General features: G+C 41.2%; 1 protein-coding gene across 4 annotated transcripts in view; it reads left to right on the top strand.

The window, feature by feature from the left end:
- Nucleotides 1-6,781: 6,781 nt before the first annotated feature.
- Nucleotides 6,782-25,805, top strand: part of si:ch211-126j24.1 (phosphofurin acidic cluster sorting protein 2) — a 55,835-nt gene continuing 36,811 nt past the window's right edge. For 3 of the 4 annotated variants that reach the window (XM_035523309.2, XM_035523308.2, XM_081708228.1), the window contains exon 1: nt 6,782-7,087. In XM_035523309.2, coding sequence (XP_035379202.1) covers nt 6,888-7,087 — 200 coding nt within the window. In that variant the 5' untranslated portion in view covers nt 6,782-6,887. The remainder of the gene's footprint in view (nt 7,088-25,805) is intronic. The other variant, XM_081708227.1, reaches the window with a different exon arrangement.

Below are 25,805 nucleotides of genomic sequence, written 5' to 3'. Positions count from 1 at the left end.
CTAGACTGCAGCTGCCATTAAAATAACCTGTGCGTATATCATACTCAAAAGGAATGGAGGACAACAAAACAAGAGGAAGTTCAACACCACGCCGAGCGTGGTGAACAGGGAGAACAAAGGACACCACGGGAAGAATGGCAACCCCAATGCACTGGGGAAAACCAAACTAAAACTTCCCAAACAAAACCAGAAAACAGGGAGGAACTTAAATGGTTAAGGGGAGCCTTGAGAGAGACAGACTTGAGAGGGGAAAACTGGAGAAAGGAGGGGACGTGTAAAAACACAGACCCTCGCAGAGCAGAAAAGAGGCATAACACAAGGACTCACAGACCTCCATACCCAGAGCTACTAGTTAGTAGCTTGTCTCAAATCTTTAGCAAAGACCCAGCACTGAGTGACTAGGTCACTGAGCTTATATAGATCTACCCCAGCTATTGGGCATCAAGCCTGATTAGTAGTGTGCCTGACTCGAGGCCTCCCTCTGGTGGCTGGAGGGGGATTCGGCCTGGTGCCAACCCTTACAGTATCAACATCAACCTCAGAGACACTGTTATACTTTCTTCAAACTGTTCTTTAATATCAGTGACATATGTTTGCATAGACTGCAGAGGGATATCTAGGCATTTCTACATATTGTGATGTGGTAAATGTCAATTGATACCCTGGAAAAGTAAATTCCATTACTTAGTAGCAAATAAACCAGCTTTAAATTTGACTTGTTACATTTTCTAAATATCCAAGATCAAGAAACATTAAGTCACTGTATGCAACAGCAGCCAGACACACTTAGGAACCAGTTTTATCCAAAGTGACATACAATTATGATTGAGCAATTGAGGGCCTTGATCAACAGCAGCAACTGGGCAGTGGTGGGGCTTATACTGGAAGCCTTCTAACTACTAGTCAAGTACCTTAACCATTGCACTACCACTAATGAATAAGCACTCTTGGTTGTCTACACACCTCTTTGTGCTTTTTCTGTTTCTCTTCAACACCCTGAGCTATTCTTGAGTTGCTTCTGGACCAGATAGGATTCAGACACACCCATAATCATTGAATCTAGACTGGAAAATTTACTTATCTGCACAAGCATCTGGATTATTTCTTATGACATGCACTATGTTTAGCATTTTAACATCACATTAACAGTGTCATTTTTATGATATGTGCTTTTAATGTAATGGCATAATTTTACTGACATACAAAGGCTAATGTTTACCCTCTTCCTCCTGCTTTTTCTGTTTTTTTCCTCCTGGGTTTTGTTGCGCCCTTCTTTTGTGTTTCTTGGATTTCTCCCACTTTCAGAATTGCTTCTGCCCCTGCTGTGTGTCTGATTCCCCTTTGTGGGGGTTTGCCCTCCCCTGGAGCCTTTGCTACTCTATGGTCTTCTTGCCTGCATGTGTTGATCTTCAGATTATATACCTTTGACTTCCTCCTCATGTACCCGCCCTCCAGGTTAGAGTTAGGGTTTACCCTAACCTTAACCCTAACCTTTGACTCTCTCACCATCTGGAGGACACCATGTTCTTCAGTTATCTTGTCTTCCAGTCTTCCTATGGAGGAATTTTATATGCTCCATACTGAGTTCCACTCCACCCTACCAGGCCTAGTCATCACCTCTCATAGCCAGCATGGACTAATCCATATTCCTACTCGATCCAGGTAACCTACTCACTCTGGTTATCCCCCTCCCACAATCATCAGTCCTTTGTACTCGACTGCTTCATTTGTTTAATCATTAGCATAACAATGTCCCACATTCCGAATCACTAGTTTTTCTAAATCACTTTGTTTGATATTCCTCTTTTTTTGTCTTATTTTGTTCTTGTAGTGCTGTCCAGTGTTGACCAGAGGAGGATCAGTTCTTCCTTTATGTCTTTTTTTTTTCTTTCATACAATCATAAGGACATTTGCATCTTTGTTTTGGACTCAGACATCCATTAAGCGGTGTTGTGACAACACCTGTTGTCAAAGCATAATAGAAAAATTTGGAACTAAACTGAATTAGATTAGATTGAATTCAGTAACTGATTAATAGACATTCCATATCATCTCTCTCCCATAGAAATGAAAAAATTACAATATAGGAGAGCAGAGCAGAGGTTTGTTACCTCTTTCTCTGTTGTGTACAAGATTACATTGGAAATGCATTGATAAATACCAATGTTGCCTCTTCCCAATGCACAGAATTTCTGATTATTCAGTGTCTGTTTCAACTCTGAAACACTCCTCCAAATATAGTTTAAATAAGTATACAGCATCTCTGGGCACAGGGCAGATTACCCTTACCAAGATTACCATTTCTAATTTACACCCACATATAGCATGCAATACATGCAAAGCATTACACATCCTCTTTTTCAAATCTTGAGAAGGGTTTGCCAGAATGTGAGGTTTTTGATCAGATGAGTATTTTGGATATTCCTTGTTATCGTCATATTGACATGTATATGATCACTTTGGCTTTAGGAGGTAAAGACATCTAACCCCATCTCATCCTATACTAATTCTACACACTGGGATGGATCTTACGTGACACTTCACTGTCCTTTTAAACATGAGCACTGTGTGATAAAAATTCCACAAATAGGCTGTTTTTATAGGCTATGTAAGCATGGAAAGACATCTAATAAAAGTCATGCCTGTTCAGCCTCCTTCCAGGGAGGCAATGTGGAAGAACCATGGAGTCCCACCACCCAGTCCAGAGTACAGGCCAGGGCAGAGGAGTCCTTGGTGTTCCAGTGCTTGATAGTAGAAACATTGAACATATCACCAAGGAAGAAAGATCTTGGGCTCATGCGTGAGACAGAGCTATACTTGGACTCACTTCCTCACAGTGTGGGTTTTAGAACCAAAGGGATTACTCACAGCATGAGCTTTCTGACCCATAATTCTGAATCTGTACAAACTGTGTCCTGTCTGCAAGATAGGAAGCAAACCACTGATATACACTGCCACATAGCTAGCCAATCCATAAGACGCTGATGTGGTAGTGTACCAAAGGCTGCAAAAAATTAGAATAGAAAAAACATGAGCAAGCTGCACAGAGAATGTTATTGGTGATCTTAACCAGAGCCATTTCTGTACTGTTTGGTACAAAAACCAGATTGAAATTGCTCAAAAACATTGTTATCAAGGTAAGTCTATAGATGAGCTGCAACTATCTTCTCAAGTATTTTGGATATAAATGGTGAAATAGAAATATGCTGGTAATTATATAGGTCATTAGATTCCAAACCTGGTGAAAAATCAGTCTGTATCTGTAACATTTTAGCAGGGACAAGGTGAGAGGCAGAATGCAAATGCAAGAGGCTATTTAATGAGCGAGGGAAACCACACAGGAGGCAAATAACAGACACGAACTAAGCAAACAAATAAAACAAGGACGATGAAAACCACAACTCCCCACATGACCAAACTTAGCAAAATAACTGACAACTTGGAAAACCAAACACAGGGCTTAAATAACCAAAACAATTAAGTACTAACCAGACACAGGTGAACATACGATCAGGTAAAACCAAAATGTGGACTAAAATTGAGGAACAGACGAGGGGCGCAGGAAACGAAACCAAGGAATGGAACAAGGAAGTAAAGGAAAACAGACACAACAGGGAAACCATGGAAACAGGGATGCCAGGAGGGTGGCCATTCCTAACAGGATCAAGAGCCATCTGCTCATGAAAACTTCAAAAAAGCAGAACATTGTTCATTAGCGAGGTTGCTATTGATATATGTTTCAGATGATTTGAGTAAACTTTTCACTGTAGAGAAAATAGTCGTAGTATTCCCTTCAACTGTACTAATAATGTTTGCATAATAAGATGTTTTTTGCTGTTGCAAACACATTTGTGTAGTAGAGTTTATGATCAACATACTTTTTTTATGAACAGCAACTCTAGTCTTAGTGTATAGCCTCTCCAGACATTGACCTAAAACGTTAATATTATTCAGGCATACACCAAGGAGCAGTATGGACAAATGAAACAACCTGTGCTTTTGGAGGGGCTAGTATATCAAGTGCAGATGAAAAATTATTATTGCAATTGTGAACTAAACCCAAAGGTAAAGGAATATGAATAGGAACTGAGCTTGAAATAAATAAACTGTTGAAATCCTCAGGATTAACATGCTGCCATGTTTCCACAAGACACAAATAGTCCTGTTTATGGTCCATAATGAAGTCATTAATCAGAGATGCTTTGTTGGTAATAGATTGGTTGCTGTAAAGGGCAAACTCATGAAAAATCATTTGCATACCCATATCTGATTTAGTTAGTGGAGTTAGCACACTAAGATCTACATACTGAGTTTTTCAGATACAGTGGCCCTGCAGACCAGAAGGTACAGATAGTTCCAGCATTGCCACCACTAAACCTGAAGTTGCAGTGGGATCCATGGTGGATGTACCTTGGACACCAGAAAAAGATGTAGAACCTAAGTTCCCTTGGAGGTCTGTAGTTTGGCCAAAATTGGTGCAGGTCATCTACAGAATATTTCAGTTGACTCATAGTGGCAAGAGAGTGTAATCCATATCTGCATTTTAAAATTCACCACAATTTCATAAAACAGCAATGATAAAACAAAGGAAGAAAAATCCAGATGAGCAATAGCAGCCAAACGTGCCAGCGTTCACTCAACCGGAAGAGTGTACAAAAATGGAAGGGTACAGTCAGAAAGCTTCACCGAATCAAGGCACCACAGAGGGAACTGTGCCATATCAAGGAGCTGGCCTGTTAGATTCGTGGTTAGAGCACATGTTTTTCAGATGGAAGACTACTCTGCCTGTACTGCAAATGGTTTCTATTTATTTATTGGCGGTTTCTTCTTTTTTTACAATAAACTTCAACACAAACAAACTTCCTGAGTGATGTCATGGAACGCTCACCTCCCGCGAGTCATGTGGTTTGGCCCACCACGTGCAGTGGGAGGATCCTCGTTTGTGGCCATGCCTGCACACACCTGCACCTCGTCCTGTCTGTATATTTAAACCCGTGTCAGTGTGTGCAGTGTTGTTGGTCATTGTTGATATAGCTTGTTGTTTGTAACTATGTTTGTTTAAGATCATGTTGAATGTTAGGAGATGTTAATGTTTAATGCACTTTTGTTCATTGTTTGTGTTTACATGTGAGTGCGACTTTCGTCCTTTGTGTTTACCTAAATAAATCTTCGTCCACATCGCTGGAGTCTGTACGTCCTGCCCCTCGCCCTTCGGCACTCGGGCTATCACGGGTTACAAGTGGGTTAACTGAGCAATATAGGAATGGAAAGAGTTTAAGTTAAAGGACCAAATGCCCATAACAGCTATGAAGTATACAAACAAACAAACATAAGTTATAAGGTAACATTCTGAAACACACTGAGCCAGTAAATGTAGACTCTGTCTATATCAGTATTTTTACATTTCCTGCAACACTAATACAACCAGAAGAAAGTCTATATCTTCATCAACCGAATGGATTATTTCAACTTTAATGGAGAAGGTCAAGACAGCCACAGCTACATGTTGTCATTATAGAAGAACAAGTGATCAAGGCAATCTTATGCATCTGCTTTAGAAGACTAAATTGCATCTCAAACTGTTATGACTGTGGTCCTAATGCTTCTACAGAACATGTAAAATAGAAAAGGTTAGACCCCTGCTGGGTAACAACATGACTGCATATGTAGTGGAGTGTAAAGATGGCTAATACCAACACATGATTTATTATGGAATACATAGGCTAACTACTTTGGTTTTGCCATGGTTGATCAGATTAGTACAGTTTAAAATGGTAACAATTTTATTAGTTCTATTAATTTAATAAAATTGATTCAAAGGGCATTGGATCCTTCATCTTGGTCTAATAGTAATCTAATTTCATGAAATTATTCTAAATTTAAACACTTTGTTTTTCACATACCTATTTTAAAAAAAAAAACTTTCAGTTAAAATATTTCATATTCTGACTAATAAGTAGAGGTGAAGAAAGTTTTAGCACTATAATGACATTTACAAGGACATTTTCAAGTGCACGTGAACACCACCATAAAAACATGCTGTGACTAATAATTTATCCTGGTTTTTATTTCTCTCTCTGTCTGCACCGTTTTTTAACAATCAAATGTCCTGTTGCAGTTTGATATCATGGAAGGACTCAGTGTAAAAGGTTGTGAAAATATGTGCTCCCAATAAACAAGTCATCGAAAGACACTGAGTTGTTTTTCCAGCAGCAGCCAGTTGCAATGCACAGGCCTGAGCATGCTGATGACAGCAGCTTTGAATAATACGTATCCAGGGCTCAGGTAGAAAGAACTATGAGGGCTTTTATGCTCCCTCGTGCGTGTTTACAATACTGATGGCGGAAAAGATTTTTAAATTCCTGGTTGACAGTGAGTGTGGTGCCTTGAAGTGCCCACAAGGAACAGCATTGAAGCATTGTGTTGTTTCTGAGTTAGTGAAAGGACCGATCCATAGCAAAAAATCTGTTTTTGTACAAATAAAGGCGTTATTCAAAAATATATACGGCAGAAATGTAAAATCGCACCGCTAAGATAATATATGTGTAGTTTTGCCTTTAAACTGGCTATATCTTCCAATGTTTAAACCGTTATATGTCTAGAAAATAAGATGTTGTGTAATATTCAAAGGTTAAGCCGACAGGTCAATTCTAATCCCAGGGCGGTGACGCTGCTCTGCTGAAATGAATACAAGCGCAAGCTGCGCCCCCTAGCGTTCACGGGCAGACAACGCTTCATATTTTCTCTTGAATGAAGCTCCGCCTTTGGCTATCACTACCTACCCCCCCGATATGCGCTTCAACCCGGGGTTGGAAAGCGCGTTTTGGGGTGGCTTATCGAGCTAGAAACGACCAGACGGCTTGAGCTGCAACCGGGGAGAGGCGCTGATGGCGGCTGTAGAGAGAGGAGGGGTTCGGGCCGCCGGCGGAGGGAGTGTAAGCGGACTCGCACCCTCTCCCCTCGCACCCGCCGGACCCGGAGCCATGGCCGGACCTGCCGGACCTGCGGGTTCGGGAGCCGTGCCGGTCCCGATGAACCTTTTTGCAACGTGGGAGATTGACCGCTCCTCTCCAAGCTGCGTTCCGAGGTAACTGGACCTCCCGTCTATTGTCTGTGAGCGTGACCGAGTGTTTAAAACGCTGACCTGTATATATATATATATATATTGACTGGGCTTTCTTTTTATAACCAACTAAGTCCTGCAAAGCCGAAATCAGCCTCAGCCTTGTTTGTGGGTTGTGCGAACTAAAATCAGTAAGCTACGCAGCCACGAACAAATCTGTTATCGCAGCAGATATATCCAGACATTATCCCCGCCGTTGGGTGTCTATTTTACAGCTACAGCTTTAAGACTCTAAACAAATGAGTATTTTTTGTTTTCGTGAGAATCCTCTGTTTGTTTGCCTCTGGTCTAACACGTCATAGAATGTCCTATAACAGTTTTATAAAGGTATGTTTAACTACGTAAATATCCCTTCGTCTCCGAAGACTACAGCTGAAACCTAAATATTATATCTACATTGTTCAAGCATGCATCTCTTCATATCCATCGTCTTTCTCTTCTAAGAATTATTGCGCCCTGTTTTACACGCATGCTGGTGCATCGCCCTGGCGTAGGCCACTCTTTTACAACCTTTTGATAACGGACTTCTTTCTACATCGTTATCAGTCGTTACAACATTGCGTATTGTAATCTGACAAAATTACCAGAGATGTTTGACAGTGACTTCAGAAATGCTTTTAGGCTGGAACGCACACTTCTAAAAAGCATACGAGGCAAACGGCTGCATGCATGCAGTTAGATGAATAGTAAACTGGGTTTCAGTCAGTGAAGTTGGACTAGCTGGACTAGCTGGTTGGCTAAGATGACCATTTCTGTGTTTAGGATAATTTCAGCAAAATCTGTATACAATCTGTATACAATAAGTTGTTAGGTAAATAATGTAAATTCCAATATTTACATTGGATTTATATCCAATTTATTTATTAAATGTCACTGTTGCTAAGTTGCTTATACATCCCTTATAAATTGGTAATGTCATAGATATATTTGTGTTGCCCTCATGCTGCAATTTCAAATACCACAACTAGAAAATAAGATCATTTAAGATCATTATCAGCAAAAGCTAAAGAAACAGTGATTGTCTTGCAAATGTGCATTTCTTAGTTATCCTGAAATTATGAAATAGCTTTTTGCAGAAATGGCGGTCGAAGTATTGTTAGTGAATAATTATAGTACTCAAAATGTTTCTTAAGTGAAAGACTAAAGAATACACTCATATAGCTGTTGTAAATATGTAATTTACGTAGATGGTCATGGTACCATCTTTCGCATGCACTCCACATAGGGTACTTACAGTCCTCTCAACAAAATGCCTAAGGATCACAAGAGACACCTTAACTACACTTTATGTCCCAGAAAAAAAAAACGAAATACAGACAGTTGAACACTTTGTCTTTTAAGACCAGCAGATCTTTGACAAACTGATTCTAGATCTGAATGATGCCGAGCGAACAGAGTTTGCATTGCAAGCTGCAGATATTATCTCTGCATTATCACTCAAGAGACACAGTTCTGTTTGAAGGGTTTAAGAAACCAGTGTGATCTTAATTTAGATTAAATGTTGGAATGCATGTCATCAAAACAGAAACATGATATTATGAGCAGGCACAGTCATTATTACCTCAGCATTGTTGAAATCATGGAACAGCATTTGGTATCCAGTGCAGACACACTTGCTGGAAGCAATGTTTGCACTTGCAACCCAGCTGTCGCCCTATTGTTGGTTTGCTGTGTTGTTTTGCGTATGTTGTTCTGGTTTGGAACTCCAAAAAGACTAGGGGAGCCTCCCCTGGGCTTAGTGGGAACAGAAGGAGCTCCCTGGTCTGGTGTAAAATCCAAGGAATATCTGCTTCTTTTCACCCTCTGGAGATTCCAGATTAGCAAACACTCCAGTGACAAGTGATTAAAAAAGAATGGAATCTCTCTTATCCACTGAGTGTATCCTCTTGCTTGGTTCAAAGTTAAAGAACAAATATTAATATTCCTCAATACTGGGTCACCTGTCATGAAGTCTGAAATGCTCTAAATAACCCAGAGCTGTAGGCTTGTCTTTTACTCTTGTGACAGTATAGACTGCTGCTATATTAGAGATATTGAGATAAAATGTCAAAAGTTCAAAGCCTACAGAATGTTCTGCTTGCCCTGTGCTGATCGCAGTTGATCATTGTCGGTATTCATGTGTTGTCTGTTTAAAGGCAGGCAGCCCTGTGGAATAGTGATGTACAGCTTATTACCATTAGGAAGAGAAGTGACTGTGAGCATGTATGAGTAGATCAGGGGCTCTAGTAATTAAATGTGTAAATTGACTGAGGTTGGCTAACCATGAGCAAGTGAATTATTCATGCTGTGTCATTGGACTTTAATTGGTCTAGGACTCTGCTTGAGGCCATTGCTTCTGATGGAGCGCATAGTGTTATGTGCCTCCCTAGAGCTCCATGTTTTAAGTCCCTATCTACTGCTATACTCAACCATTACTCTACCACCACTTTACCATTACACTACCATTCTACCACCACTCTACCATTACACTACCATTCTACAACCACTCTACCATCACTCAACCATTACTCTACCATTATACCACCAATTTCCTATTACTTTACCATTCTACCACCGCTCTGCCATTTCTCTACCATTCTACCATCACTCTACCACCACTCTAACATTACACTAACATTCTACCACCCCTCTACCATTACACTACCATTCTACCACCACTCTACCATTACACTACCATTCTACCACCACTCTACCATTACACTACCATTCTACCACCACTCTACCATTACTCTACCATTCTACCACCACTCTACCATTACACTACCATTCTACCACCACTCTACCATTACTCTACCATTCTACCACCACTCTACCATTACACTACCATTCTACCACCACTCTACCATTACACTACCATTCTACCACCACTCTACCATTACACTACCATTCTACCACCACTCTACCATTACACTACCATTCTACCACCACTCTACCATTACTCTACCATTCTACCACCACTCTACCATTACACTACCATTCTACCACCACTCTACCATTACTCTACCATTCTACCACCACTCTACCATTACTCTACCATTCTACCACCACTCTACCATTACACTACCATTCTACCACCACTCTACCATTACACTACCATTCTACCACCACTCTACCATTACACTACCATTCTACCACCACTCTACCATTACACTACCATTCTACCACCACTCTACCATTACTCTACCATTCTACCACCACTCTACCATTACACTACCATTCTACCACCACTCTACCATTACTCTACCATTCTACCACCACTCTACCATTACTCTACCATTCTACCACCACTCTACCATTACACTACCATTCTACCACCACTCTACCATTACACTACCATTCTACCACCACTCTACCATTACACTACCATTCTACCACCACTCTACCATTACTCTACCATTCTACCACCACTCTACCATTACTCTACCATTCTACCACCCCTCTACCATTACACTACCATTCTACCACCACTCTACCATTACTCTACCATTCTACCACCACTCTACCATTACTCTACCATTCTACCACCACTCTACCATTACTCTACCATTCTACCACCACTCTACCATTACTCTACCACCACTTTACCATTACACTACCATTCTACCACCACTCTACCATTACTCTACCATTCTACCACCACTCTACCATTACACTACCATTCTACCACCCCTCTACCATTACTCTACCATTCTACCACCCCTCTACCATTACACTACCATTCTACCACCCCTCTACCATTACACTACCATTCTACCACCACTCTACCATTACTCTACCATTCTACCACCACTCTACCATTACTCTACCATTCTACCACCACTCTACCATTACACTACCATTCTACCACCACTCTACCATTACTCTACCATTCTACCACCACTCTACCATTACTCTACCATTCTACCACCACTCTACCATTACACTACCATTCTACCACCACTCTACCATTACTCTACCATTCTACCACCCCTCTACCATTACACTACCATTCTACCACCACTCTACCATTACTCTACCATTGTACCGCCACTCTACCATCACTCTACCACCACTCTAACATTACACTAACATTCTACCACCCCTCTACCATTACACTACCATTCTACCACCACTCTACCATTACTCTACCATTGTACCGCCACTCTACCATCACTCTACCACCACTCTAACATTACACTAACATTCTACCACCCCTCTACCATTACACTACCATTCTACCACCACTCTACCATTACTCTACTATTGTACCGCCACTCTACCATTACACTACAATTCAACCACCACTCAACTATTACTCTGCCATTCTACTACCACTCAACCATTAAACTACCATTTGAAGACCATGCTACCATTACTCTACCATTCTACTAACATTCAGCCATTATGCTACCATTCTACCACCACTCTACCTCTCAATATCTCACTGATATTGAAGAACACTTTGAAGAAAATATGTGGCTCTGAGGTTGATGTTGATGCTATTTGTATACATATATGTGTATATGGCCAAATGGTTTGCTATTGGTGGAATGTCAGGCTGGTGAAAGGTCAAAAGTTTATAATTAAAGAAGCATCATGGCTAGAAGGTAGCCATGTGGTGTCACATCTCACAAGATCTATGTATGTTACTGGAATCATTAACTGCTACTATAGAAATTAACTTCTCCCTCTGGTGGGATTTACACAGTGAAATTCATGAAGCCTAATTACTAAGTAATAAAACATAAAGTCCAGGCTGCCCACCCCACCCTGTCACTGTTGGAATGGTGTTTGTTGAAGAATGAGTACTGTTCAGTTTTGTCCAAAACCCCTTATTGTTGTCTCATCTAACCACAAATCATTCCCATATTTTAGCTGGACCTTAATTAATGGCTTATTTCTAGTCACCCTCCCATACAGGCCAGATGTATGCACCTTCCAGTCCAGTCTGGTCTCATCAACTGAACTGTTTAGCTCCTTCAAAGTGACTGCTGTCCTCTGTGTTTGACTGATGTTATAAATGAGGATAGGGTTAGGTTAGGGTTAGGTTAGGGTGACTGGGTAGTATAATGCAGCTTTCATTTCCTCACAATTGATCCAACCCTGTTCACTGGGATAGCCAAACACTTTATTTTATGTCATATTATTTTGTAGCATTTTGTATCTTGTGAATTTTTTATAACTGTCTCTGAATTTTCTTAGACTGCTGTTTGGTCTCCATTTTCACAACTTTCCTTCAAATTCACAGTCTGAGCAATGGTAGATGAATTAACAGGGACTTTTACAGTACTGTTGCACAAAAGCGATGTAAGCAAACTGTGAGATGAACTTGCCTTTTTTATTAAAAGAAGACAATTGGAATATTTGTGGAATATATTTGGAAACAAAATGTGGCAACTTTAGGCAGTAATCCTCGAACCTAGTTGCTCGTGGGGCCACTTCATCGACCGATGACAAGGCGCTGGAAAGCCTAAAGAAAGGGGACAAAATAACCACTAATAATGTTTCAGGTCTGCAAACACTGAAAAGCAGCATCTGCTTGAGAACAGAAGCAGCTGTCAGTGGTGTAACCACAGATGTAAACTAAAGAGACAGAGAAAGATTGAGAAATTTCTTCAGTTGAGGCTCTGTAGTAGTGACTGAGTCAACAAGATAACTGCCTGAAGGACATCAAAGAGTTTGCACTGGTAAGGAGTGACACAGTGACAACACCGAAGAATTTGAGAACAGGTCTGGTAGAGATAATACGAGACTAGTGGAAGTGGTACAGTTGCTGAGGGCTCACCGCTGTTGGCGCTTATTCCATTTCCAAGTGAACTCAGTTCACTTGGGTTTATTTTAAAGCTTTGCCAATCGAAATGTCTTGGTAAACATGCAAAAGTTATTATAACTCTTCTTTTATCTCACCTATATTATGTGAAAATATATTTTATTGTTTAGGAAATACAAAAGATACAATCTTTTATTCATAAAATATTAACTTCTTAATGTAGAGGTACATTGTAAGGCAACCCTTGTTAGGACAGTGTCTACCTTAGCTCATGAGTTGAATACTCTTGTAAACAGCAGTTTTCAGTAATTTTTGTCAGAAATCTTTTCTTGCATAAAACCATATTACTTAAAATTAATACATTTTGAGGGTCAGATTTTTAAAATAAAATCCAGATTCATTTGATTACTTTTGAAGGTGTTGCAGAACTGAGTGGTAACTAAGCATTAAAAACACATTAAATGCATTTGTAACGCGAGTTATAGAAGGATGCGAGGATGGGTCGTGTTGAACATAAGCATATGTTTTATTGCACATATAACATACACGTCATAACACACAGACTAATGGGATTAAACACCGACAACACAAACGCGTAAACGACAGACTTTTATACATATATGATAATGACACAATGAGGAGCAGGTGTGAGACACAGGGAGGGCATGGCCACATTGACAAACGCACACACACACACACACACACACACACACACACACACACACACACACACACACACACACACACGAGGAGACATTCAGGGGGAGGGGCCGTACCGTGACAGCATTAAAACACATCAAAATGGGAGTGTAATGGGTATTTACTTAAAAGTTTACTTAATTCTCTATGTCATAGTCTGTGATGCACAGTCAAATAGCAACCAATCAATAATGGAACAGGAAATGAGTACACAAGTGTACAATTCTTAAATGTTTGAGTGCAGAATCTGAACAGGGGGCATTCTTAGGAGTACCTTGTTGCCATGTAACCACAGAAGACCAACAATAAAAATATACCTACCCCCATCCATACACACACACACACACACACACACACACACACACACACACACACACACATGCACACACAGAAAAATATGTGTACAAGTTATGTGCAGGTGGTAGAAACACATAGCCTTGTTTCCATATGAGCTAGAGAACTCAGTGGAGTCACTTCCTGTGTGTGTGTGTGTGTGTGTGTTCCCTATCAATCATCACAGGTAGGCAGTCATGGTTAAGAAAGCATTTACGTATGCAAAGCAAACAACGTAAATGCCAGTCTATAAAAACACGACATGTTATTGTGTGTAACAGGTAAGAAATTGTGTCAGTCAGTTGCTGTGGCATGTTTTATGTTTCACAGAGTATGCTGTTCTAATAGACCAGTGGATTTGGTTGGGACACTGAGGAAAAAGTCCCACACCACCTGATTAAATTCTCCTACTCGCAATCTTCACTGTCATCTCTGTGGTTTTGTGTGGGTTCGCAAAAAACATATTGGCAGCCTAGTGGTAGGCAGCAGGGAGTGCTACTTCAAGAGTGCTACTTAAAAAGAGTACTACTTCAAGAGTGTTACTTTAAAAGAGTGCTACTTCAAGAACGTTATTTCAAGAGTGTTACCTTAAAAGAGTGCTACTTTAAGAGTGCTACTTCAAAAGAGTGCTACTTCAAGAGTGTTACTTTAAAAGTGTGATACTTCAAGAGAGTGCTACTTCAAAAGAGTGCTACTTCAAGAAAGTGTTACTTCAAAGGAGTGCTACTTCAAGAGAGTGCTACTTCCAGAGAGTTAGTTCAAGAGAGTGCTACTCCAAGAGTGCTACTTCAAGTGTTACTTCAAAAGAGTGCTACTTCAAGAGTTACTTCAAGAGTGTTACTTTAAAAGACTGTTACTACAAGAGTGCTACTTCAAAAGAGTGCTACTTCAAGAGAGTGCTACTTCAAGAGTGCTACTTCAAGAGTGTTACTTTAAAAGAGTGTTACTACAAGAGAGTGCTACTTCAAGAGAGTGTTACTTCAAAAGAGTGCTACTTCAAGAGTGTTACTTTAAAGCAAGAGAGTGCTACTTCAAAAAAGTGCTACTTCAAGAGAGTTACTTCAAGAGAGTGCTATTTCAAAAGAGTGCTACTTCAAGAGTGTTACTTTAAAAGAGTGTTTCAAGTTTCAAGTTCTGTCTGTGATCTGTCCAAACTGAGGAGAAAAAACAGGGGTGTATAGGGAAATATATATCTATATATATATACAAAATTTATTAACAATGTATGTACAATATATGTATATTATGTTTATATACACAACATACAATGTATATATGGATATGTATAAGTGTATGTACACAATGTACAGTTCCAGCTTACAATTGGTGGTCCCCACAGTTTATCAGTTTCCCTGATTCAGGACCCGAACAGCCTGTGGGAAGAAGCTCCTCTTCAGTCTCTCTGTCTTGGTCATCAGGGAGCGAAAGCGCTTTCCTGACCTCAACAGAGAGAAGAGTCTATTGTTGCGATGGGTGGGGTCCGAGGATGCTCTCAATAGTGCAGTTGTAGAAGTTACGCAGTACTTTGGAGTCTGAAATCTCTTAGGCGTCTGAGGTGGTAAAGATGCTGACGAGCCTTCTTTGCCATGGAGTTGGTGTGGCAGGACCAGGACAGGTCATGCGAGATGTGAACACCAAGTTAACTGAAACTATCTACTCTCTCCACCCTGGTTCCACTGATCCTAACAGATTGGTAGTGCCGCTCCTGCTTCTTGCTGCAGTCCACGATCGGCTCATTTGTCTTGCTGATGTTTAGGAGATTATTTTCCTGGTACCAGTTTTCCAGGTGTTTAATCTCCTCCAGGTATGCCCTCTCATCGTTGTCCGAGATCAGGCCCATGACGACGGTATCGTCAGTAAACTTGACAATGATGGTGGAGCTGGAAGTGGCTGTGCAGTCGGGGCTTAGGACACAACCCTGAGGAGCTGCAGTGCTGATGATGAGGGTGGATGAGATACAGTTGCCCACCCGTACTGATTGTGGTCTGTCTGTTAAGAAGTTGGAGATCCAGTAGCACAGGGATGTATGCAGTCCTAGATCCTCCAACTTAGTAGTGAGTAGGGAGGGGATGATGGTGTTAAATGCTGAACTGTAGTCGACAAACAGCATTTTAACATAATTACCCCTCCCTTTGTCCAGGTGGGTCAGTGTGGTGTGGAGTAGATGTGCAATTGCATCATCAGTGGAGCGGTTGTGGCGTGACCCAAACTGCAGTGGGTCCATGGACGCTGGCAGTGAAGATGTGATGAAATCTCTGACTAGCTTCTCAAAGCACTTCATCACGACTGATGTGAAGGCAACAGGGCAGTAGTCATTGAGGCCGGAGAGTCGAGGTTTTTTCGGGATGGGAACGATGGTGGAACGCTTGAAGCTGGATGGGATGATACCGAGTGTTAGGGAGATATTAAAGATGTGGGTGAATACCGGGGCGAGCTGGTCTATGCAGGCTTTGAGGACTCTCCCGCAGATACCATCCGGTCCCGCCGCCTTCCTGGTATTCACTCTTTTGAACACTCTCCTCACGTCACTCTCCGTGATGATGAGAGGGCGTTGTTCTATGGTGGGCTCTGCGCATGCGCCGTTGGCTGTGCCGATAGTGCCATTAGCGTTGTTAGCATAAGCGCTGCCAACATTAGCGCTGCTAGATGTAGCCTCGAAGCGAGCGAAGAGTGCTATTTCAAGAAAGAGTTACTTCCATGGAGTACTACTTAAAGAGTGTGTCTGTTGTGTGAGATCATCTGGCATTCTTTTGATTTATGTTCATGAATGTTGAAGTCTTGGGATGATTATGTGTTTGTAATTGTCTTTCTGTTAAATGCGTGTCTCAGTATAGCTGTAGTGTGCCTTTTTCTTGTTCATTTCTTAACAACTTTTATTTGTGTGAATGTGTGTGTTACCTTGAGCAGTACTCAGATAGAGTAATACTGGTACTCTAATTTAGATGGATTATGGAATGCACTTTCGTTGAAATCAGAATTTTTTCTTCCATACCCATAATACCTCAGAGTACTTCAGTTTAACACAAGTATGCAGTCATAGCGCTCTGTGACAAATGCTGATCTTGACATCTCAGGCCTATGTCTGTCCTATAGATTTGTGTCTCCACCATAAAACTTTGTATCTCCTGTAGAGCTGTGTGTGTTCTAAAGAGCTGTGTGTGTCCTGTAGAGTTTTTTGAGAGCATGGTCACACCCAAAGACACTGAGATAGACCATGAGTCAGCCACCTGATGTGAAAAGTATTCTCAGAAAAGAGGAGTGTAAATTATACAGACAATGTTTGTAGAAGGCACACACACACACACACACACACACACACACACACACATATATATATATAAAATCTCCTTATTTGTAGCAGCGTTGCACCGATGGGCACTTGAGGTCTCGTCGGCTAATGTGCAGCGCTGTCATTCCGAACCTGCAGGAATATATAAGTGACAGATGGTAAGAAGGGGCAGGTGACTCCTGTTAGAAGACAGGTGATTGTGAGCGGGGCAGGTTAGTGGTCTGGAGTAGGCGTGTCCTTCCCGGTAGGGGACTGGCCTACTGTGACAGGAACACGGACATATGCTAAGACCTGCTGTGTCAGGTGTTGCACAAGACAGGCAATGCACAAGCAGGTGTTGCTCAGGCAGGTGTTGCACAGCAGGTTTTGCACAGGCAGGTGTTTCACAGGCAGGTGTTGCATTGGATAGTTACTCAGAAGCTTTGGTGCTGTTCTTATGTAATATTGCCCTCACATTGGAAGTGCCTCTGTCGTCTTCTCTGTCATCCATATTCCATCTTCTACAGTCACATCGTAATGCAGTCTAGACTACTGTAGCAAGTCCATGTACAGATTCACAAATGAAAATGAACATAATTAACAAAAATCCTGAGGGTTTGAATTGCTCTGAGCAGACCTGCTGCCAACAGTCGGGCCAGTCTGTAAGTGAAAACTTATAAAATAAACCTAGAGATAAGTTCATTCTTATGCATTGACAGGTGCTTCTAAGCATCTAGTGAGTGTATAAAACTCCTTTCTTTTACATCAGACCAAGTCCTTTCCTGAAGGTTGCCAGTAGGGTTGTAAGATGAGAAATGGTGACATAAAGGAGGAGATCCACGGGCCAAGTTACTTAACAGGGTTTGGCATATTTCTACAAGCCTGCGGATCAAGAGGCATTTTAGATTAAAAGAAAGATAACATTAATCTCTGTTCAGTTACTTAGGCAACATGTGCATTTGGATGGACCTGCCGAGGCGAATTCTGAAGCTTAGTTTATCTTGATGGATTCTATGGGATAAGCCTCGTCACGTCTTCATTCAGACGGGCTGTGATAATGCTGGACCTCGGTTCTACCTCAGTAGATGTTTATTGTAAAGGTTGACGAGTAGAGGTAGAGCGCAATGTTTTATTTAGAGCAAGTCTGTTGTTGTCCTTACAACAGCCCACAGAGATACAAAACCTGAAAACATAAAGACATGAAACAAAGCAAAACCACAAGGAAATTGCAAATAGATGCATACAAAGAAATTCAGTGAAAAGGAGTATACACACACGCGCACACACACACACACACACACCAGTGAATTAGGGGGAAATGATGAGACACAGGTGAAGACAATACAGAGCATGGATAGCAAAACACAGTGGGTGAAGACAACATGAAACAAAAACAAAACCACACGGTGCTGGTGCCAACAGAATTGCAACACTAGAGGGGCAACCAGCGACAATTATATCGTTTACTAGCCTATTCAGATGATTACAAATCTTATTATATAATAACTATATAAAGTCTAAATAAGTGGTTGGTGCAATAATTAATAGTAGGTAAGTCAGATACACTGTATGGTATCAGATCCTACACAGTGTTTAGCAAAAACTTACTAAGTCCTTATTTAAATTAGAAGCTTTTTAATGCTTAGATCATTCAGCCCACATGGCTAGTAGATACATGAGAATGCAGAGGGAACAGAGAACAGAAGGAACAGAGAACAGAACAGAAGGAACAGAGAATAGAGAGAACAGAGAATAGAGAGAACAGAGAATAGAGAGAACAGAGAGAACAGAGAATAGAGAGAACAGAGAGAACAGAGAATAGAGAGAACAGAGAATAGAGAATAGAGAGAACAGAGAATAGAGAGAACAGAACAGAGAGAACAGAACAGAGAGAACAGAATAGAGAGAACAGAGAATACAGAGAACAGAGAATAGAGAGAACAGAGAATAGAGAGAACAGAGAATAGAGAGAACAGAGAATAGAGAATACAGAGAATAGAGAGAACAGAGAATAGAGAGAACAGAGAACAGAGAATAGAGAGAACAGAACAGAGAGAACAGAATAGAGAGAACAGAACAGAGAGAACAGAGAATAGAGAGAACAGAGAATAGAGAATAGAGAGAACAGAGAATAGAGAGAACAGAGAGAATAGAGAGAACAGAGAATAGAGAGAACAGAGAGAACAGAGAGAATAGAGAGAACAGAGAGAATAGAGAGAACAGAGAGAACAGAGAACAGAAGGAACAGAGAGAACAGAAGGAACAGAGAGAACAGAACAGAGAGAACAGAAGGAACAGAGAGAACAGAACAGAGAGAACAGAAGGAACAGAGAGAACAGAACAGAGAGAACAGAAGGAACAGAGAGAACAGAAGGAACAGAGAGAACAGAAGGAACAGAGAGAACAGAAGGAACAGAGAGAACAGAGGGAGCAGAGAGAACAGAGAGAACGTAAACAAAAAAGGTGAGGCGACAAAGGCAGACACACTAGACCAAATGTCCAGGACATAATGACCAAATATCCAGGACATAATGACCAAATGTCCAGGACATAATGACCAAATATCCAGGACATAATGACCAAATGTCCAGGACATATTGTCCAGTTGTCCTAGGACATAATAATAACAAGTAGTGTTATATGGTAACCCAGCCATTAGGCAACTCTCTGGTGTTTACTCTTTTGTTCACCAACAGTTCTTTGTTAAATAGCATATTAGTTTATGAATATTGATTAAAATGTTATTGAACTCATTGTTTTAAATGACCATTTTATATGAGTATGTTTTATATGAGTTTTTCTAGTGCATTTCGTCTTTTTCATACCTTGTTAGCTAATCTCACACATTAAGTACTGTTACATGTATTGTGTTGTTGCCAAAAAAAGTATTGCAATCTATATTTTTGTCCACCTCTATTTACTGACCAGAGCAGTTTGTCATGTTGTGCTAATGAAAATTACATCTGACACAAAGTAATATCCAGAAGTTATCTGTCAGATTATGTGAATGTTCAAAGAGTTCAGATGATCTGAAATGGTAGGTTCAGCATTTTACCAAAATCCCAAACAATGCCATAGAATATCCCAATCTCATACAGACATGAGCAGGAGTGTAACGCAAGCAGAGAGTCATTTGTGAGTAATTGTGATTGTGTTTCGTAGCTCTGTGTGTAGCCGAACTGCAGTGACCAGTGGCGTCTGTTCTCTAATGGCGTATAAAAAGACATCATTTACATCATAGTCCCTCTAGCACTCTAGTTTTAATGGGGCTTGATTGGTTGGTTGATTTGGCTCGTGTATAAACGGAAATGGCTATCTTGCTAATGTGTTGTCCTTTGGTGTTAAAGCTTTAAGATGCACTGAGTCCACTTTAGTGGAGTCTAATAAACTGGGGAGGAATAATATATTGATAATGAATCACAGCAATTACAAGTCAAACCTGGGATTAAAAGTTCTGTTTGGGGATATTTAGTAGCACTTCCTCATTAGTAAATGAAAAAAATCAAACTACACTTTCAAAGAAACATATTTAAGGTTTGAAATGGAAAAAAAAAAAGAATCATATACTTAAATCCAGATTCTACTGCTAGAATTGGTCAAGATCTGACCCATTCTGGTGTGTTCCAGATCACATTTAGTGACCGCTGTTCTCGCCACTAGCTCCCAGTTCTCTCTGACCATCTGAGGGGTACAGTCTTAAGACAACATAAGACAAAACAATACTACATAATCTTAATTCTCTGACATACAGGGGGAGAGTGAGCAAGAGAGAACGGTGTTTCATCCTGAAAGACAGTTCAGTGCTAAATCCCTCAGGGGTAGGAGCTGGATAAATTGGATTAAGAGGATAAGAAGATCTTATCCCAATGACAAGATCAGGTATTAATCTGGTGATGGAGCTCACTGTCCCTACATCTGCTCATAGACAGTTACACTGTGTGTTGTGTGTTTTTTAGAGCGGCATCTCAGCAGGGCTTCGTTGCTCACTTAAGACAGCGCTACATATTAGTATACAGAAAGTGCTGCATTTTCAGGTCTTATTTTATGGTGTGTGTGTGTGTATGTGCTGTTCCATGTTGTCTTGCTTCAGACTGTGTACAACTAATTCTCAGAAGTATTGAATCAGAATGAAGATATAATCCACACAAATGGACAATGGAATTGACGTGAAACAGGTTCAGGTTTGAACAGCCACACACTGCTGCAAATGTCTGTAATGTCATTTGCATGCATGCCTAATCCCACACTGAGTCATGAATGGGTTGTTGCACCATTGTTGAGTAATGATGATAATGACCAAATGCAGTTTGGGTTTTAAATGCAGCAGTGTGTGCTTTTTTATCATTTTTCAGTCCTTATCAACAGGTGTCTGATAGCACTGTGCGTGTGTAAACATATTGTTTACTTCTTCTCTGATGAAATACATGGATATTAATTTCAGAAGTCACTAGTTCATCTGAGCAGGTATCTTCTCATGCCTTGAATAAAAGACACAGATTGTCCAACTGTTTCATCCCATGAACCATCACACTGTGTGTGTGTGGGGGGGGGGGGGTGAGTGTGCATGTGTAAACACACCTACATACTCCACATCAACGGTCAGATTGTGCACTGTGGGTTTGCTAGGGTCTCCTAGGTGGGAAAAGGTGTGTGTGTGTGGGGGGGGGGGGGGTTAGGTGGGAAGGGGTGTGTGTGTGTGTGTCTGTTAGGTGGGGAGAGCTGACAAAGACATGCATAACCATAGCTACACCTTTTAAACTAAACCAACGAGGCAGCCTGTTCATTTCAAGAGTCTGGTGCTCACAGATGAGGAGATTTAGAGATTATGGTCCTCCTGAGATTATAGTCCACCTGAGATTATGGTCCTCCTGAGATTATGGTCCACCTGAGATTATGGTCCTCCTGTGACCTACTACAGTCTGGGAATACTCCCTCCCTCTGCTGCTCTGTTCCTCTGCTGTTCCCTCCCTCTGCTGGGAATACTCCCTCCCTCTGCTGGGAATACTCCCTCCCTCTGCTGCGGCAATCACACTTCACCCTGCAGTCACTCTGTCAGTCTCCTCCCCAGGCGAGAAATATGGTGATGGCAAATATGGAGACATGAAAGCATTATTGGTCAGTTTAGCCACATCCTAATAAGATCAACTGCATCTCTGTCCATTCTCCTCCAGGGAAATACTGAGCACACCCACTATCGCCTTGGTGCTAGTGAACTGTAGCACATACCGTCCCCATGCACATTTAACAACCACTCAGATAAATAGGAAGGCATAGTATTAGTTCATGCATATTTAATGTTTCAAATACCTAGAGTGTAATTAATATTATCCTCTCATAAACATGATAGGCGAGTAATAAAATTTTAATTAGGTCAGTAACTAATGTAATTAGGAGAATTTTAAACTTTAATCTGTTATGCTATTTTATACAGGGCAAAGTAATTAGATTGTTAGATTGCGGGAATTCGTTGCTGTTTACCGTGTTGCGCAAAACTGATGACCGGTGTGAAATTGTAAATGTAAGATACATTTCCACATCGACGGCACATAGAGGTTTTCAGGATTACTTTGATTCATTTAGTCTACAGCTGCAATGCCATGCATTGTTTATGTTGTGTGGGTTTGTGTGCAGGTGTTATATATTCTGAAGTCAGCAAAGGAGTGGGTGATTTTTTTTCATTATTTATTGTAATTCTTGGGTTTGTTATCCAGTGGGCAAATGTTATATCCTGCAGTTGCAGTGGCTGTGTGTTTAAGTCCTTGTATGCCTACAGGGCCAAGCACATGATCAGTGTGGAAGCAGCATTCTTCTTCTATGGTTTCATACATTTGTGGTTTGGTTTTGGGCGTTCCTGCAGTAATTAGTGGCATGATTTTTATAAGGAGGATTAAGTAGGAGTCCATTAAGGGCCATTCATTGCAAGGCAGTTGTGAAAACCCCACTTCTGTATCAGAAGGCGTGGGGGTCAGTAGCATGTGGCGGCCTGGGGAGGGGGAATAACAGCGCGGCAGACAAACAATAACCGCTAAAATGCGCCAAAATGATAACAGATTCATTTTAGCAACAGAATCAGATCGAGAAACTTTACACGTTTCGCGTAACGGAAAGTTCAGTTCCACCAGTCCAGCGGGAGGTGAATCTAAGACGAAATGAATGAACATCTGAATGTACAACGCGCTGTGACATGCAGCAAGTGCTGCCGATGTCTTAGCGCTTCCTGTCCTAAAAAGCGCGGCAGATGTGTCTCGGCGGACCGAATCTGCGCTCTTATTCCACGTTTCAAGGTCAGCTGGATTGTCCTCTTTAAACCCTGTTTTGATGGCCCTCATCTTTTCATTGAAATTCGGCTCAGGTCGTGGCGGGCACTCGAGACCCTCGCTCTTCCGCTACTCCATAACGGTGTCCGCGACGCAAATTTCTGGATTGTTTGCCTGTGTTGTTCCAAGCTATAGCTCCACAAAACAAGTTATGCTTGATATGTTGCTTTATTTTTCCATCTTTTTTCTCTCTCTCTCGCTCTGAAACAGAGCTGAGGATAAATGGAGCGTTGCACCTGTTTCTTCAGGCAGAGTAATTAGGCGGTTTAGTGGAGGCGTTGCTAGCCGTTAAGTGCTGCTTGTTTATGAGAAACGTGATGAGGCAGACAGCAGTGGGTAATCCCTAAGTGACTTTATAAAGCGAATAGGCCGGATGTGGCGATGGGCCGAGGTCACCTGCTGCTGGCTGTGCATCTTAAAATGTTTGCTTTCTGTCAGTACCTGATTTCACAATTTATCCCCATGACGCACAACCTGTATGGGTAAAAGGTTTTTATTACTGTTATAATACCATATGAACTGATACAACCAAAAAGGGTCACCAGCTTCAGTATACAATATACATATACCAAAACTTAATTGAGGTTACACTATTGAAAGTATACCATCCACAGTGTTACAGTGATGACATTACTTGTTATTTTGGTAATATTTACATAGCAAAATCACCACTGTAAGACCTGGATTTTATATTTGTATATATATATATATATATATATATATATATATATATATATATATATATATATATATATATATAGAGTGTAGTTTCACCATGCTCAAATGTACATTCTTGGTGTTAACGCTGTTGTTTTTGCAGTGCAGATTTGAGTGAAGTGATACTTTGCATATAGCAGAAGGTTTATTGTTTATTGCGAGATTGGGCAAAGTCTTGTTTTTGGAAGATGGCACCAGACCTGCAGCTAATGGAGTCTTACGTAAGGCTCTCGTTGGATCTGAAGTGCGTGGAAGGTGCTGCTAAGATCCTGTTAGGGTGTACTCATGCTAGTTTCCTCCGTTTGAGTGGTGCAGGAGCTAATTGAATGCTAATAGCTTCCCCTTGTGGGGATCTTTCTGACTGATAAACACAAGAGTGAGTGCACATGAAGTGCCCTAAAGCAGTACACACACCACGCCACACACACTGTGTATCCTTGCGTGCAAGAATGTTAGTTGCTCATTTGAATTACAGGTCCAGTAATATAGACTATATTGACCATCACATATCTATAAGCTTTTTGGATGCTCCTAAAGTTCGGTGTGCTGTGCAGGCATTGAAATTCCTCCACACCAAATGGAGAAATGCAGCTTCTCACACTGCATTGTCATGTGATTGATGGTGTGTGTATGTGTGTCTGCGTGTGTCTGTGCGTGTCTTTGTGTGTATGCATCTGTATGTGTGTGCCTGTGTGTGTATGCATGTCTGTGTGTGTGTGTGTGCCTGCTAGGGTTCAGCGAGTTTAAATTCTCAACTTTATGTGGGCTTAAAGAGAGACTGAAGGGAGTAAAAGACCAGTTCCTGGATTCAGATGAACCACGTCAGCTGTGATTGGACTTACAGAGAAGGTGTCATTAGATCAGACACTTGGATGCTGCTCTCAGCCAGTGAGCTGTACATGTGAAGAGAAACCTTTGGTCTGCAGTCACTCATTCTGCTTCCTGACTTTTTAGAGCTCTTTGAATGTTGTTACTGATCAGAGCACAGTGGGCATATCCTGAAAAACCCTGCAGACGGTCCTGAACTACCATGGTCCTGTGTTCAAGGCACCACCACGCATTACTTCTTTCTCAGTCATTTCTGTAATTTCGAATCCACTTTTGCCACATCTCTGTCTTTCTCATCATATTCACTGTAATTAAATGTCCAAACAATCTCAGCTTTGTAACCTCTGTGTTGTCCCAGCCTTTCTATGACATTGATGGGGAAAGGCCTTGTACGTCACGTGTCTTAAACCTCACAAAAGATTTGGTCCCTAGACATTCAGTGTCTCACCTTAAAGAAGAGTGTACCTGCAGTATAGTCCATCACAGACCACATGCACACAGGAACATACACAAATGTTATGACCAGTGGGGCACTGGCGATGACAGCAGATGTGAATGCTAAGCTCTGTGTGCTCAGCGTCAGGGCCTGGGACACACGTTTCAAATGGAGGGATTTAGCCAGTGACTGCTGATACTGACTTTTACGATTTGCCTTTAGTACTGGCATACACGGATGGGTAAGATCCTGTTAGTTGCACCTGACCTGCAGCTAGTGGAGTCTTACGTAAGGCTCTCGCTTTGAGTGATGCAGGAGTGCAAGCAGCACACACA

Source organism: Electrophorus electricus, chromosome 26 (genome assembly GCF_041902795.1).
Source record: "Electrophorus electricus isolate QZ-2024a chromosome 26, ASM4190279v1, whole genome shotgun sequence".
Classification (NCBI taxonomy): domain Eukaryota; kingdom Metazoa; phylum Chordata; class Actinopteri; order Gymnotiformes; family Gymnotidae; genus Electrophorus; species Electrophorus electricus.
This window is presented reverse-complemented; position numbering and strand designations above follow the sequence as displayed.